At 36.9% G+C, this 15973-nt stretch overlaps 2 protein-coding genes across 3 annotated transcripts; one reads left to right on the forward strand and one right to left on the reverse strand.

The window, feature by feature from the left end:
- Window positions 1–1186: 1186 nt before the first annotated feature.
- si:dkey-250l23.4 (E3 ubiquitin-protein ligase RNF180) lies at window positions 1187–11059 on the reverse strand. Of its 2 annotated transcripts, XM_038308040.1 has the most exons (5): window positions 10891–11059; window positions 9921–10310; window positions 4708–4948; window positions 3593–3718; window positions 1187–2164 (listed from the first exon to the last, which is right to left on the reverse strand). In XM_038308040.1, exons 2-5 carry the CDS (start codon window positions 10062–10064, stop codon window positions 1959–1961), a joined length of 717 nt encoding a protein of 238 aa, XP_038163968.1. In that variant the 5' UTR covers window positions 10065–10310; window positions 10891–11059; the 3' UTR covers window positions 1187–1958. The 2 variants fall into 2 exon arrangements, with proteins under 2 accessions (XP_038163968.1, XP_038163967.1); XM_038308039.1 differs by having other exon boundaries at window positions 9921–11059.
- A 1784-nt stretch (window positions 11060–12843) lies between these two features.
- htr1aa (5-hydroxytryptamine (serotonin) receptor 1A a) lies at window positions 12844–14937 on the forward strand. Its single transcript, XM_038308041.1, has one exon. It carries the CDS (start codon window positions 13114–13116, stop codon window positions 14392–14394), a length of 1281 nt encoding a protein of 426 aa, XP_038163969.1. The 5' UTR covers window positions 12844–13113; the 3' UTR covers window positions 14395–14937.
- Window positions 14938–15973: the final 1036 nt, after the last annotated feature.

Here is a 15973-nt window from a genome sequence, read left to right on the forward strand (position 1 = left end):
GGAATCATCCATTACAAACCTTTAGTCAAATCCGATAATAAAATGCGCTCTCTCTAACTCTCTCTCTCTAAACAAAAAAAAAATGCATTACACTAATAAACTGAGCTATTTCTGTTTGTTTAGTTTGACAGTTAAGCACAAATTACATTTTTGTTTGATTATTTTAAAAAAAGAAAATGAATGCTGACAGTGTGTTTTACTGCCTGTAAGGTGAAGGAAATAAACGTTGCAAGTTCTCCCCACAACAAAGAACCCTGTGTCGGATTCCTCCTCTGCACGGAACACATCCCACCTGTAGAAAACACAACGCAGAGTCCATAGGGTGTCTTCCACCAGCTGCAGGTTAAAAAGGTGGGTTACATACAGTATATATACATATATGTATATATATAAAATGTTGGAAATAGTTGTGACATCTAATGTCGCATCTACCTTGGTTGAAATTATTATTCTCTAAGTATTCAAAAGAAAGGACTTATTTTACTAAACATTTCACAGTGACAATATGCCACGACAGTAAATGATAAATTCTATGTAAGACTTCTTACACAACTTTACCAGTGCCAATGAATGTAGAAGAGGTTGATTACTGGGGAATTTATTCAGCGAAAAAACAGAAAACAAAAAAAAACATAAAGGATGGGCTTAGTAATATACTTTTTTTCAAAGCTTTGCTTCAAAATACAGTTTATTTCCTTTAATATTTTCTATATAGACAAAATATCTATTTTATTTGTACTGTGTTTTATGACTGAAGATCCAGATGAATGAAGATCTCTTACCAACTATTCATTATAAATCGTTTATATTTCCCACAAAATGCGTCATTTATATACATTGTTATTTAGTAGCACCATAGTACATATGCACAACAAAAGTTTTTAAAAAATCCTTTGGAAAAACAGCTACTTATTTTGTCGAAACAATAACCAAACCAGGTCAAAAATAAAACACTTCGGCCAGAATGGTTTATGAAATCTACTGGGGTTTGGATCATATTGCGTAATCATCACTGGATGTGCATGGATCACAATCCATCCATCCATCCATCCATCCATCCATCCATCCATCCATCCATCCATCCATCCATCCATCCATCCATCCATCCATCCATCCATCCATCCATCCATCCATCCATCCATCCATCCAGCCGCAGCATATTCCCAGCAATCTATGGGCGAGAGGTGTGGTACACCCTGGACAGGCCGCCAGTCTGTCCCAGTAATTCAGTTCAATTCAAAAATACTTTATTTATCTGAAAGGGAAATTAAATGCTGCAGTAACTCATGAGCAGTTTTTCAAAAAGTTTTTACAGATGGTGACAGCTGTAGGAAGGAAGCATCTTCTGTTGCGGTCTGTCATGCATTGGATCTGGAGATGCCTCCTACTGAAGACAATCTGTAACTTTTTATCAGTCTTCTGAAGAGCATGCTCACTGTTGTCCATAATGTTCTTCACTTTAGGAAGAATAATCTCCAGAGGTTCTAAAGGAGTTCTTAGAAAAGAGCCGACCTTCTTATTTAGCTTATTGAGATTTTTTTTTCTTTCCACAACAGACCTGTAGAAGATACACAACATCTTGCTGAAAACACTGAAGTTTTCTTAAGAAGCACAGTCTGCTCTGTCCCTTCTTGTAGACGACTTCACTGCTGCGTATCCTGTTGAGTTTTTTATTCAGGTGAAATGCAAGGTATTTTTACTCCTCCTCCACCTCCTCTTTTCCTATGATGTTAATAGGATTTGTCTTGTTTTTATTTCTTCTTAATTACTTATTAATGCGATAATACGCTGGCAGGTACTTCCTCCCCTCTGACCAAATGTTTATTTGGTTTATCATTAAAACTGATATTTCAGGTTTCACTCCTTCACAGAACATATCATTGATCTTTACATTATAACTTTCCTTTTATCAGTATCAGTATCAGTCTTTTTCTGTCCTTCCATCATAGTTAGGATTGTCAAAAGGAAGGAAAGAATAAATAGCAAAGAAAACAGAAAATGAAGAATCCAACGACCCAGTTGACAGAGTAGATATAGATTATGACCATGTCCATGTCAAAACGCCAGCTTCTAGGCTCATCCTCAAAGTCAAGGGCATCAAGTGGGAATCCTCCTCCGTGGGGGAACTGGCGTCTCACAATTGGGTTTGACTGCCTCTGGAAACCTTATTAAGAAAATTCAATTAATATATATTCATTTGTAAACACTTTACATGTGATTTACACGACTTTATTTTGTATTCAGTAAGAACTTTTTGTTAATTTTTAGGGTACAGTACAATGATGTAATAGAATTTTTTAATTTATGACAACTTGTTTTTGTTAAAAGTAAGATAATCTAACTCAACATCTGAAAGTATTTTTAGTTCTATAGATAATTAAACTTTGAAAAATAAACATTTCTGTGCTTCTAAGTATGTAATAAAGCCATATATACAAAATTTCAATTTCAACGCTTGTCAGAGAAATCGTTGATAATTCTGCTCTCAGAGCAGCAGCCCCTCCCTGGCCTTAAAATTAGTAAACCGTTGTACATAGGAGAGTGATCACAGGCTCTCCAGGAAACACCTAGTAAATAACACACACAGTTTTTCCAATCAGCAAATGGTGATGTGAGGCAGAGCATGATCATTTCCGCTCAACACTGAGATGAGGTGGAGAAGGTACTGACAAAAATCAATCAAAAAGATTCTTGGTGAATTAAAAAGATTCAACGAGAAGTACAATAATTTGAGATTAACAAGCTTAGTCCCACCATGCTTACCTAACAGGTTCATTTCCCATTTTAACCAAGTCTGACTCTAAGCTCTGCACCCTCTCTAGGGTGCTTAATGGTTCATGGGAGTTTGTTAAAATAGTTGACATGTGTTTTGTTGACCCGGAGAAGACATTTGTCTGTGTCTCTCATAATGGCTGTCGGGGTTGGCCAGGTGCATGGAGTCGGGCGCCCTTTTCCTAGGGGCCATCTGATCCCTCTACATGCATGCATCGGACCTGTCCCTGGTGCATTTTGGACTTCGACAGAGCTGCCCTCTCTTGCTGGTCCTCTTCATAATCTTTATGGAAAGTATTTCTAGGTGCACCCAAAGGCCAATTTGGGTTTGGTTTGGGTGCATTGGATTTTATGGTGCAATATCACCACTCACTAGGTTGGTGTGAGCGAACTTGCTCGAACTTGCTTCTAGGCCGAAAGTTATGCTAGTATCCTTTCCTAAAGTATTGTGGTACATTTATGGACACAAGAGCACATATGTGGTATACTAGCCTTTATGCATCTTCATGTTGCAGTGGTTCTAGGACAATGTCATGAAATTGGCGGCCACCCAGACAAAGAGGGTTGGGGTTACAGTGAGGAAAATTGTCTTTCTTTCAAGTAAAAAAAAAATAGCAAACTAACTCAACTAATATTTCATAAAAGAGTACTCCATAGAGCCAAAAGCAATATTTCATGATATGCTGTTAATACTTAGTTAACTTAAAAAGGCTTTATAACACAGGATATAGAACTTTTAAAACCTTACAATACATTAAATGTACCATGTTAGATTTGATATACTACTATATCCCACTTAAAAAATGAGAAACAAACTTGCCTCGAAAGATTTGGAAGAGCCTCCTACAGCTTGGGAGGGGCCACTTTGAGCAAGGTGCTCTCTGAAAGTTCTGCTTCCTGGAAAGGTAATCCTTTGGGAAGAATGTCTTTGCTGTTTGGTTCAGGTCTAAATTAGGCATAAAAACATATTAATGTTATCAATTATCTAATAAGTAGCTAATTTTGTTTACTGTCTGACTTTAACATAAGCCAAAAATTGATTTTTCTGTGTCCTTCAGTTTGACATTGGCGTTCGATGTGCAGAAAATTATGTGTTGTTGTCATCGAATCATTAAAAAGAGCCCCTAGTGTTTCTGCAGTCCCCAACAGTCATCCTGTCCATGTTGCCCATGATCTGTATCCAAAAGTAGACCACTCTGAGTCATAAGAATCTATTAATTATTCATATTTCTGTCCGAATCATATTATATTGGATGAAATCTCTGTATCTTAGCCTGAGATGTCATCTAATGGTTTGGCAAGTAAAAAGAATAAGTGCAATACTTTGAAAAAGTATTTATACCCCCTTAGCTTTTACAGATTTCGACACATTATGATCAAAACCTTTGGTTAATTTCATTTAGATTTTTTTATATACCCAGAAATAGTAGTTATAAAACAATTTTGGAAAATAAATATAAATAAAATGTGTAAAGTATAACATGCATATGTGTTAAGACCCATTTACCTACACACGAATAATGAAATCTAGTCAGTTCAATTAACGTCAGAAGTCACCAATATAAAAGTTTGTAATGAATTCTATTATACAGTATACTATGTTGATTGTTTAATCATCATTAAATGCAAATTGCATGAACAACAGGTCAGAAAAACATTGTGTACAAGTCTGAGCTAGGTTACTAATAAAAACATATTTAGCATGTAAGTAATTTTTAAACCAATGTTCTTTTATGTTTTTAATTGAAAACACAAATATTTACAAAATATTTAGCATCTCTATCATATTGTTAATTAACAGTTAACTAACTGTTAATTAAATGTAATTAATACATGTTTGTAAACTGTATGTACATCAATATTTTTGATGCAGTGCTTTATTTTATAAATAATTCCAAATTGTTTCCATACTTTGACTTTTGATCACCTACTTACCCTTTTGAAAAAAGACATGAGTGATGATGGTTCTGCAGAGAGGACAGGGGGTATTTGTGGGGCTATTCTTTGCAAGTGTCCTCAAACAGGGCTCACAGAAGATGTGGTTGCATGGGAGGCACATGTAAGGATTGAAGTACACATCCAAGCATACAGCACAGACCAAACCCTCTTTGTTTCTCATGCTCAGTGCTTCTTCATCCTCAGTGCTGCTGCTGGTGCTGGGGGTGGCTTGTGAACTCTTGAATAAAGTGAGAAAGTAAAAAAAAAAAAAAAGATTTCACAGAAGTTTGAGAATTAAGTCAGCATCCAAGCATATGTAAGCAAACGTCTTTTTATGTGTGACAGTAGCCTGCTGCTCTTGCAAATGCGTAAATATTTAAACATACATGTGCTTGTTTTGAATCTTATGTAGTTTTGAATTTTTTTATTTCGCCTCAACACTTGATTGCCATACATTTTTAACTGAACTATGTATTGGTCTCTTTTCTACAGTGTGATATTCACAGGTAGTTTCATATGCCCTTTATACTCTATAAAATGCACCAGTGAAATCAATTCTGAGTGGCTATAAAATAGTAGTGACTAAGAAACTGAAACTTCTTGTAATAAGACTTCTTCACTAGTATTGTAGAAATGTACAATTTGTAAATTGAACTTGTCATTGGAAGTGCAGAGATGTATGAGTAAAATAGGAAAATTTAAAGAAAATCAAACATTTCAAGGATCGAATGCATTCTCTCTAATTAAGATATGACTACATTTATTAAAGGCTAAGTCATATCAAACCTACATGGTTGTAAATGTCTTTAATATGAGTGTTCTTGTCCAGACAGACGTCTGACTGGACCCAAAATACAACATAAAATGAACTGTTCAGTATATGACTAATTTTGGTTACAAACATAATTTTTATTTGTTATTAAATATGTGAATATTGCTTGCCTAAATCTAGTTTTCTGAACTTTGTTCAGCTTTCTGTAATTGCAAACATAGAGTACATTTCCATTACAAGATAGTGTTACACTAGATGCTATTAAATATTTCAGAACATTTTGACACCGCCTTGTGTTTGTCCTTTTCTTTTTATTGCCCCTAGATGAGCGTTAAATTTTCTAATTAAATGATACGGGTGAGCACAAGAATCATCTGTTGTTTTAAGGGGATAAATTTATTGTCTGCATTTTTAAAATCTTATTGTAAAGGACTACCCCAACCCTTCAATGTGCATAGATTTTTGGGGCCATCTATTTGTGCCAATAATAAGGATTCCTTCTATTAACAGATGGTCAGATCTTTCAAAAACATAGTATGAACTCATAGCTGCTCTTGCAGTTCTCTTTACAGTTTATGTCTTTCAGTTCCAACTCCAACAGCAATTTAGACAAATAACCTGTGCTGTAAAAACAAAACAAAACAAAAATAAAAACAATAAATTGTCCCAAAATAGACAGTTAAGTCAAACAATGAAATATCGAGCATGTACTTAAATAATGGAAATAAAAACTTAGCTGAAACCTGATAGAAAAAGAAAGGACATTTAAAATTTAATGCTTACGTTAAAAAAAGATGTTAATGTATGTAACTACATGCAAAAGCTCTAATTAAAAACATAAAATACCTCTACACACACATGAATATTTATGTGACATTTTTCTTCGAAAATACCTTTTGCAAAGGTAATTGAAGTACTGTAAATTATTTGAAAAAATACTGACTTTTGTTTGAATTTGGTTTACGGAACACAGAAAATATGCAAGCAAGGTATTTATTCTGGGAGAAAAAATATCTGTGAATGAACTCATCAGTTTATTACGTATACACTGCTGCACCAAAGTAGCCAAGTTTCATAAAAACCAAGGGGCCATACCAGACAATATTGCTTAAAGAAACTCATGGTAGGTACCATCAAACGTTTTCCTCAAGCCAATTCGGGAACAAGGGAAACACATTAAAGAAACTGCTTTGATGAGATGACACAAAACATGTTTTTAAGCAACCTACTGTGCATGCAGGAAGACTAACAAGTACTTGTTACTTGTTAACTAAAACAACTAAAGCATAAAAAAATGAAAATAAATATTCACAATGATGTTGCAGCACTATGATGTTGGAATGTTTTTCTTTTTCAAACCTTCTCAAAATGGGATTAAATAGATCCAAATACAGAGCCGTGAGACTCACAAATGTTTTCCTTTAAGCATAACTCTTACTGTACATTAAACTTGCAGCAACAGCTACGACAGAAGCTTATGACCTAAGAGCTGCAAAGTTACAAGATGCAACACATAATTTTTTTAAAACATACAGTAGGATATTCATTTTACATTTCTTTACTTACTGACAGTATACATATATATATATATATATATATATATATATATATATATATATATATATATGCTGCAGCACAACAAAGATTCCCACACTAAATCTCATAATCTTTCATCCTGAAATACTAAGTTCTCAGTTTTTCTAAGTGTCTTTGTCCCTGAGATTCCACTCATTATATCCCAGTTAGATCTCATGTAAAAGAATTTACCTCTGTCCCCACATCCTTCATACAGATGTTTCGGCTGCCGCCTCAAAGGGGTTCATGTCTAGAGCTTTAGAGTTAAGAAAGCCTACAAGTGTTTCCGCTGTAATTACCGCTTTATCACCTGGAGGGGCCCAGGGACTACCTTATACTGTAGCAGTAAGTTTGTCTCTCAAGGTGTGTCATTAACACACTGAGAGGGGCAGATTCAGAGCGCCCAAAGCTCTTAAGAAATTATGGAAACAGGCTTTCCCCTGGTATCACGAAATGTAACATAGCAATGTTTTGTTCACTACAGGTTGTTCATACTAACAAAAGAGATTTTATAACATTTAGGTAAACCAAAAAGTCAAACTTCTCTATAAACTATATATCATAGTGAGTACATTAAATTGTTTATCAAAAATTATTATTGTGAAGGTATGTTTGTACGTCAAAAGTAGATCTTCAAGTAAGTTGCAAAGTGATAGCATTTGCAAATAAGCATACAGTGTGGGGAAATTATTTTTTTGCATGATACAGTTGGCCAGAATTGTTTTACTGTATATTGTGTCAACGCTGCTATTGAGAGGAGCGGGTGGAGATAATCCACATATTTAGAGCATAATCTGCTCTTATGTCAATCAGCAGACAAAAACAACTTCCCATGTTTTATGGTATGTTATAATTTTATATTTAACATGACTTATTTTAATAACCTTTTTTACATACTGTGAATCTCCTCTTTGTTTCACAGCCACTCTCATACTGCCTGTAGAACATGCAATCTGCTCATTTAAATGAGCGAAAACAAATCGATTTGCATATCATCAAATTTGTGCAGCAATCTGTGTAGAGTACCCATAACACACCCACTTATTGCAAATACAAACAAAATTCCACTTATCTATATATTCTTATTTGTATACACTGTATGATTTTAAAAAAAGTATTCTGTATTAATATGGGCCTAATAAAAAAAAAGTATTCTTGAGCTAAACTAAGTCTGTATCAATCAGAGTGTCTCCTGAAGGTCTGCTGATTTGATGGGTGACCTGACCAATGTAATACTTTGGATCTTTTGGTTGCTTCTTGTATTTCAAGTCATCCATGATCTAAATGAAGCCGGGATTCATCGGTTTATTTTAAGCAAAGCCTTGTTGGGTTTACTGCTATTAATATAAACCATTTAATTAATCAACCAAGAACAACTAGCCTTTGTTTACATTATCTCTGGCAAACATTGATTTAGAAAGACTTCATAATATCCCTGGAGAACAAAGGTTTACTTCTTCCGTATTTGTATAACAGATAGATTTGTAGAGTAATTTTCTGATTTTACAGACTGTGTAATAAAGAAGAACTTGCTGTAGGTCCTGTAATGACAGTTTGGGGTTTCTGATACTACTTTTGGACTCCTGCAGTGTGCTTTCAGGGTGGACTGGATTTCAGGTCTTAGCATGATGGTAACTGTTTTGAATGTTCTCAAAATGTCAAATTGTCAACTTTAGAAGTGGAATGGTGGATTTCAATATCTTTATCAGACTGGTGAGCAGCTACAATCTTTGCCTAGACAGCTAATCAAACTCAGTGCAGGGTTCACTGTAAGATCAGCAGTCAAAAACATATGGAGCCCAATATCTGAGGTATAAACAAGACAAACTGGTTGTTTTGATTTACTCCTCTCCAGAAGTTTATAAAATATAAAAAAAATAAACAAAAATTTTAAATTTAAATTAAATATTCAAATGTCCTCAAACTAAAGTGAGATGCTTTTGAATAAATTATTCTGCAATAGATAATACCACCGTTTTATAGTTATTTCTTTTATACGACATTTTTCAAAGGGTGTCAAAACATCTAAAACAATATGATTTGTGATTCAGATCCTATCAAAGTCATTTCAAAAGTTTCTGGACTCAACTTACCCTGTTAGAGTTCCTGTAACAGCAGTAAAAATGATTTTAGTCTGGCGATAAGACTTCAGATTGGCAGCAAAGCAAAACTGAAACAGCTACATCTCTGGCCAATTTTGAAGGGCTCTTTGCCCATGCCTCATCATGCAGCTAATTCAGACGTAACCCCACTTTAAACCATGCAAACACAATGGCTATTGAAATGAGCTAGGTGCAGACATGGTGGTTTAGTGGTGGGAGTCTGGCTGCACTGAAGTTACACGGCCTGACACAGACACAGCAGAGCCATGAAAAGCTCTAAAAATAATGATGGAAATGAAAGCAAAGTGGTTTTAATTGCTCTTCTGTGCACTATAAGCCCACACAACTCTTGTCTTGTTTTGGTCATAGACTTTCATCTTGCATATAGATACATTTGACTAGCTCTAAAGTAATCTAAAGCTGGATTAGCCCTACAACATGAAAATGTAAATGTATTGAATTAAACTTGACTTCAAAAATTGTCCCATTTATAAAGTCGGAAATTTGACAAGACTCCTATTTCCTCATTTGCCAAGATGTGTCTAGTCCATATAACCTGGGAGAGACATCTTTGTTATCTCCAATATTCAGTTTTTTTTAAGTTGATTATATGACATTAATGATATTGCTTCAATGTAGCATCAATTGGACCGCAGGGGAAAAAAGAAACTGAATATGTGATTTTTCTTTTATTCTTTTTGTGTATAAAGAACATAAACTTACTGTCGGAACATTTGATAAGAGACCACAGGGGAATTTACCTGGCTGCTCTCCTGCTGCTGACTCTGTTTCCATCTCTCTCTCCTCCTCTGTCTTCTTCTCAGACTTTTAATCCGGCTCTTCTCTCGTTTACTAATCCTCCTCTCTTCTGAAGGGATACAAGGTGGCGACTCTGTCGAATACATTCCTCGACCAGTCACTTCGACCACACCGCTTCCTTCTTCCTCTCCTTCTTCAATGGTGTCCTCATTCCCATCCTCGTCTCCTTCGTTTTCTGAATCTGAGATGTGTGTCTGACTTGAATAGCCTTGCAATGTTTGTTCTGAGCCTGCCCCTCTTTTCACTTCTGCCAAGAAAGAGTCTGAATCTCTTGATGAAGAGGCCCGTGATGACAAAGGAGCAAATCTGCGTAGATCGCCAGGTCGACCACACTGAAAGTGTAAATCGCTTGTTTCAGTCTGGGTAAAGCCAACAGTTTGTGATTTAGAACATGTATGCTTGCTCTCTAAGTTGTTTGATGATTCTTCAGTTTTTAAAATGCTGTTTAACTGCATATTAGTGGAAAAGCTTTCAAAGGTTCCTTTTCTTGTTGCGTCTTGGGCTTGATCTGCACACAATTTTTTCATCCTTCTTGGATGGTCTTGACCTCTCTCTTTACCTCTAATGTGCCTCTCCTCTTTTCTTTCTTGGTTTCTTTCCCCTCTTCTTCCTTGTTTTTCCTCAGGGCAGGTCTTTCTGTGTGCTTTTCTCAATGGCAGGGCAGGTGTGACCAGGTGCTCTTCAGTGAGGTGATCTGCGGCCCTCAGCAAAGGTCTCATTTCCTTCATCCATCGATTGTGAATCTCATTGCTGCCATGTCCTTCACTGGGATCTTCATTTCTATTACCTTTGTTTGTAGTAGTGCCACCAATGACTGAGGTTCCCATGTGGGCACTCATCTTGAAGTTCTACAGCGTGCCGGGTTTAGCAGAGCACATTAGGTTGACTTTTATTCAGCTAAACAGGTCTTACCTCTTCTCATACGTCACTTAGTCTTTCTTCTTCTTTCGACTTCTTCATTTACTTTTAAGTATTGCATTTATGAGTTACAGGGTGCTTTAGTTCAGGGCATTTAAGCACTGCAGCTCTCTGGTTTGGCATGCCCTGCCCTTCTGAGCCCCCTGGGTTATTCTACACTGTGGACAAAGACAAAGTCCCTGTGTTGAGCCCCATTACAATAGGTGTTCTGTACACAGCCTCACTATAGTGCTGTTCAACCTATAGAAAGCTCGCCATTATAGACCAACAAAACTCACAAAAATGAGGTGAAAAAGCCAGAGCAACATTTTGTTTTCTAAAGTTAAATAGCATTGGGTCAGCTTTTCTATATTTGATAGCTTGCAAAAGTATTTACACCCATTGAACTTTTATGAATTTTCTCAAGTTAAAGTCATACATTTTTATATTTTATTGCTCGGTCATCCATAAACATAAATTTTCCAATTCTGACACACATTTTTGATCTGACTCTGACTGGGCTATTAAAACATTCGAATAACCTTTGGTCTAAACCTTTTCATTGCTCTTCTGGCTAAATGTCCATAATCTATATATCCTGCTTGAGCATGCCTCAGTCTCGTTTTTTTCCTCCTAGGATTGCCTTGTGTTTACCTCCAGCCATCTCCCTATCAATTCCTACAAGCTTCATCATATATAGCACCAAGCTACCACCATTTGTGATGGGAGTCATGTTTTCAGGTTATATGTAGTGTTCAGAAACACCCCCAGGATTAGAGCAGAGCACTGGGTACCTGTATGATTGATGCTTTCCTCGCTCAGCCTCTCAGTTAAGGTGGATATCCATTTACTCTGTGAGGTTTTCATTATAACATAATATATCACAAACTAACCTTACTTTAAACTTGACCTGTTTTTTACTGGAACTGGGGGTTATTTATTCTTCAAAGCCACGTGTCTCCTTTCTTCCATGCCACAATTCTGTTCTACTAAGTTGTTTTCAGACAAATGTTAAATTTTATGGTTGTAAGGTATCAAAATGAAAAAAGCTCTAAAGGGTTTTAATGGTTTGGCAAAAAAAAAAAAAATACATTTTCAAAGGTAAATTGTTAATAATTTTATAATCTGAACGTCATTAAAAAAAATAATTGGAATATGCCTGATATCTGTCTTATCTTTTTAAAAAAGCTTTTTCAAAAAGCTAGTGAAAATGAAAAATCCAAAAAGACCATCAGGAAAGGTAACAGCTAAGCTAGAAAGCCTATGAAAAAATAAGCTTTCTAGCTTTCTTTTTTATTTCTTTATTTCTTTTTTATTCAAAAAAAGGGGGACAAAAATTAAAATAATGATCTGTGTGTTTATTTTTCAGAAAATCAATTTTCAACATAAAATTTAGGTCGCAGCATTACCAGAACATATCGAAAGAAAAAAAAAAAGATGACTGTAGATCGAGCCTTCATCTAACGATCGCACAGCAATCGTGATAATATATGAAGTGGGCAGCAGATGGCAGCAGTGTTACTATGTGACTCACAGAAGGAGCTGTTCTTGGTCCTGAATTACCGTCTCCATTTATCCGCGTATAGTGAATTTGGACTTCTTGTTCTTCTAGGTTGAAAATTCATTTCAGGACTTACGAATTTCATGCTGAGCATTAAAAACCCCATCTGCTTAAATCTGAATTAAAAAAAGACATTGATCAGTAAATTAGATACTTCTGAATTTGTTGAGTGGAGTTAATTAAGACCAATTTTTAAGCAGGAGTCCTGTTATCACAATTTTAATATAAATAATAATGATAATAAAAATAAAGGGTAAGATAAAGCCCAGCGAAATGAAAGTATCTTCCTCGTGTCAGTAGCCAAAAGTGAAGCATTGGGGAAAGCACAGCAGCAGAAAACTCCAGGGTGAACTCCTCCCGGTCTGACGTACCAAGAGCAGTTGGTATAAATGAATTCACGGACTCATCAAGCTCAGATGATTTGCTGCGCGTCTGGCTTTCCACACACATGGGCTGACCCCTACACACACAAATACATACACATACGCACACACATGCACACACGCACACGCTCATGCATACTCACAAACACTGTGTCATGCGTCCTGAGAGCGACAGCAGGAACTCCGATGGACCCCATAAAACGCACGGCGGCAGCGGTGTAAGCGCCTTCTCCTATTTTTTACACTTACACATCCTCAGCTGCTGAAGAAAAGTTGCACTTTCAGTGCAGCGAAATGGATTTTCTAACAAGCGGCAACGACAGCAACGCCACCGGCGGTTATCCAGAAGGAATTGAAGTGGTCGCCGACTGGATCGGGGGAAACAACGCCACGGGGTCTTGGTTTCCGCCCGATCTCGTACTGGCTTATCAGATAATCACCTCTCTGCTCCTAGGGGCCCTCATCCTCTGCTCCATATTTGGTAACGCGTGCGTCGTGGCGGCCATCGCTCTGGAGCGATCTCTCCAGAATGTGGCAAATTACCTGATTGGATCTTTGGCTGTTACAGACTTGATGGTATCGGTCTTAGTTCTACCCATGGCCGCCCTCTATCAGGTTCTAAATAAGTGGACTTTAGGGCAGGAGATATGTGACTTATTCATTTCTTTGGATGTGTTGTGCTGCACATCTTCCATCCTGCATCTGTGCGCAATCGCGTTGGACAGGTATTGGGCCATAACAGACCCTATTGATTATGTGAATAAACGGACACCAAAGCGAGCTGCGCTCCTGATTTCCGCGACCTGGCTGATCGGGTTTTCTATCTCCATCCCACCTATGTTGGGATGGAGGAGCGCGGAGGACAGGGCGAACCCAAACGCGTGTATGATCAGCCAGGACCCGGGCTACACCATCTACTCCACCTTCGGGGCTTTTTATATACCCCTCATTCTTATGCTGGTCTTATATGGCCGAATATTCAGGGCTGCTCGCTTTCGGATTCGTAAGACAGTTAAGAAAACCGAGACAGCAAAAGTTTCAGACAAGTGTCTGGCCGTGTCTCCAGCAATATTCCACAAGAAAAGTCATGGGGAGACGCGCAACAAAGGCTGGAAGCGCTGCGACGAGTCCAAATGCAGCTCTCCATGCGTAAATGGCGCGGTGAAGCACGGAGACGAGGGTGAGTCGCTGGAGATTATAGAAGTTATCAGCAACTCCAAGACGCACCTGCCTCTGCCCAACACCCCTCAGTCCTCCTCTCATGGATATGAGAACATGAACGAGAGGAACTCGGGAGCAAAGCGGAAGCTTGCGCTCTCCAGGGAGCGCAAAACAGTGAAGACGCTGGGGATCATTATGGGGACGTTCATTGTGTGCTGGCTGCCGTTTTTCATCGTTGCGCTGGTCCTGCCTTTCTGTGCAGAGAGCTGCTACATGCCCGACTGGCTCGGTGCCGTGATCAACTGGCTGGGCTACTCTAACTCCCTCCTAAACCCAATTATATATGCTTACTTTAACAAAGACTTCCAAAATGCATTCAAGAAGATCATAAAGTGCAAATTCCATAGACCATGAGTGCACAGATGCTGGTTCTACTTCTATGTAATTTGGTGCAGCACAAAAAAAAACGTATAAAACTGTAATGAGCATCAAAAACAAACCAACAGATTTTTTTTATACAGGTAAAGAATGTTTAAGGAGGATGATGTATAAATAAAGCAGATCACTATGCTGAAATATTCCTTCTCAATGTACAAGCTCATGTCTCTTCAGTGTTGTAGTTATGTAGCCCCCAGAATAGGAAGACAACCATTGCTGTATTGTCATGCAGGACATGTCTATTGCTAATTCCATGCATTTTTATCATGAGGCACAAGGGGCTTCTTACCCCAAGTAACATACTTTGTAGCATTTAAAACAAATAAAAGCAATCAGTTTGTCATCAAGAATTCTTGAGTCAATTTATGTCCAGTGGTGCCATTAAGGTGAGTAGTGGTGTAGGAGCAAAAAGGTGACAGAAGAAAAGTAGCGATTCCCACAAGTTTGCTGTAACACCCCTCTCAAAATGTTCACAAAATATCTATGGATATGACTTTAAAACATAATAAAGTATTTCAATTATATGCTTAATTTCTTTACTTTTAATCTATTTCAAATTATGTCCATTTTATGTCCAAAGAGTATTATTTTTTAACGTTGCATTGGACACTGTTCTGTTATGGTTTTCTGTTTTGGGTGTGCAACTCATTAAGGGTCAGAGTGAGGCTACCCCATAGAAAAAGTTTTTGAAAGCACATCTGCCTTTATGTTCATGAAATTATAAGCAGGGTTTTTCACCTGAGCTGTAATAGCACACATCTTTCCAAAATATGAGATTATAAGAAATTAATAATCAGTTTAGAGCCTACTTAAGGCACAAAATATCTAGTGAAGGCACATCGAGGGCAGCAGAGAAACAGAAAACAAAGTAAATGTTTTTGTGTGCAGAGATAAATAGATGTGCATTACTGTAAGTAGCCTGCCAACAAATCTGACTTGCCTGCTCTTACAATAGCAATGTGTACTAACTTATTTGGGAATTGAGCAAATTGAAAATTTTATTAATGTTACATGACCTAAAAAAAAGGACAGGTTTAGTCAGATTTAATGACAGAAAATAATGTATGCAAATATCTAGTTTCTTTTTCATATTCTAAATCTTTGTATGTTTTTGACTTTGTCCTTCTTAATCCTATCTCAATGAATCTCACATCTATCCAAAAACTAAGAGAAGAAAGTAGGATGATATTTAAGTATTTGGCATTAGTTACTCTTTAAATCTTTTTTTTTACACTTAAAAATTTTCTAATATTTATCAGAAATATAATAAATACTTGTAAACATTTCAACATGAAATACAAAAATAACAAGAAGTCTCCCCACAGTAACTTTGTTCATCTCTTACATAAACCAATACACAAATCCACTTACACGAGACAACAAGATAAGGGACTGTCACAGGAAAAAGGAAAAAAAAAAAACCTTCAGGAAGAAGTCCCAGTGAGTCATGTATGTTGCAAAAGATGGGTGACTATTTCAGCTGTTGTTGTGGCAACACATCAAGGCAGGGCTAGTAGTGGATCTATTGCAGTGGAGTGATGGACAACCTAGATGT

This window comes from Cyprinodon tularosa, unplaced genomic scaffold, assembly GCF_016077235.1.
Source record: "Cyprinodon tularosa strain WSP-4 unplaced genomic scaffold, ASM1607723v1 ctg63, whole genome shotgun sequence".
Lineage (NCBI taxonomy): Eukaryota > Metazoa > Chordata > Actinopteri > Cyprinodontiformes > Cyprinodontidae > Cyprinodon > Cyprinodon tularosa.

Coding starts and splice junctions, on each gene's coding strand:
- htr1aa (XM_038308041.1), top strand. CDS start 13,114: ATGGATTTTCTAACAAGCGGCAACGACAGCAACGCCACCGGCGGTTAT.
- si:dkey-250l23.4 (XM_038308039.1), bottom strand. CDS start 10,817: ATGAGTGCCCACATGGGAACCTCAGTCATTGGTGGCACTACTACAAAC. Junction 4,949..9,920: donor AGCAGCAGGAGAGCAGCCAG/GTAAATTCCCCT, acceptor ACTTTATTCAAG/AGTTCACAAGCCACCCCCAG. Junction 2,165..3,592: donor GCTCTTCCAAATCTTTCGAG/GCAAGTTTGTTT, acceptor TTTCTTAATAAG/GTTTCCAGAGGCAGTCAAAC.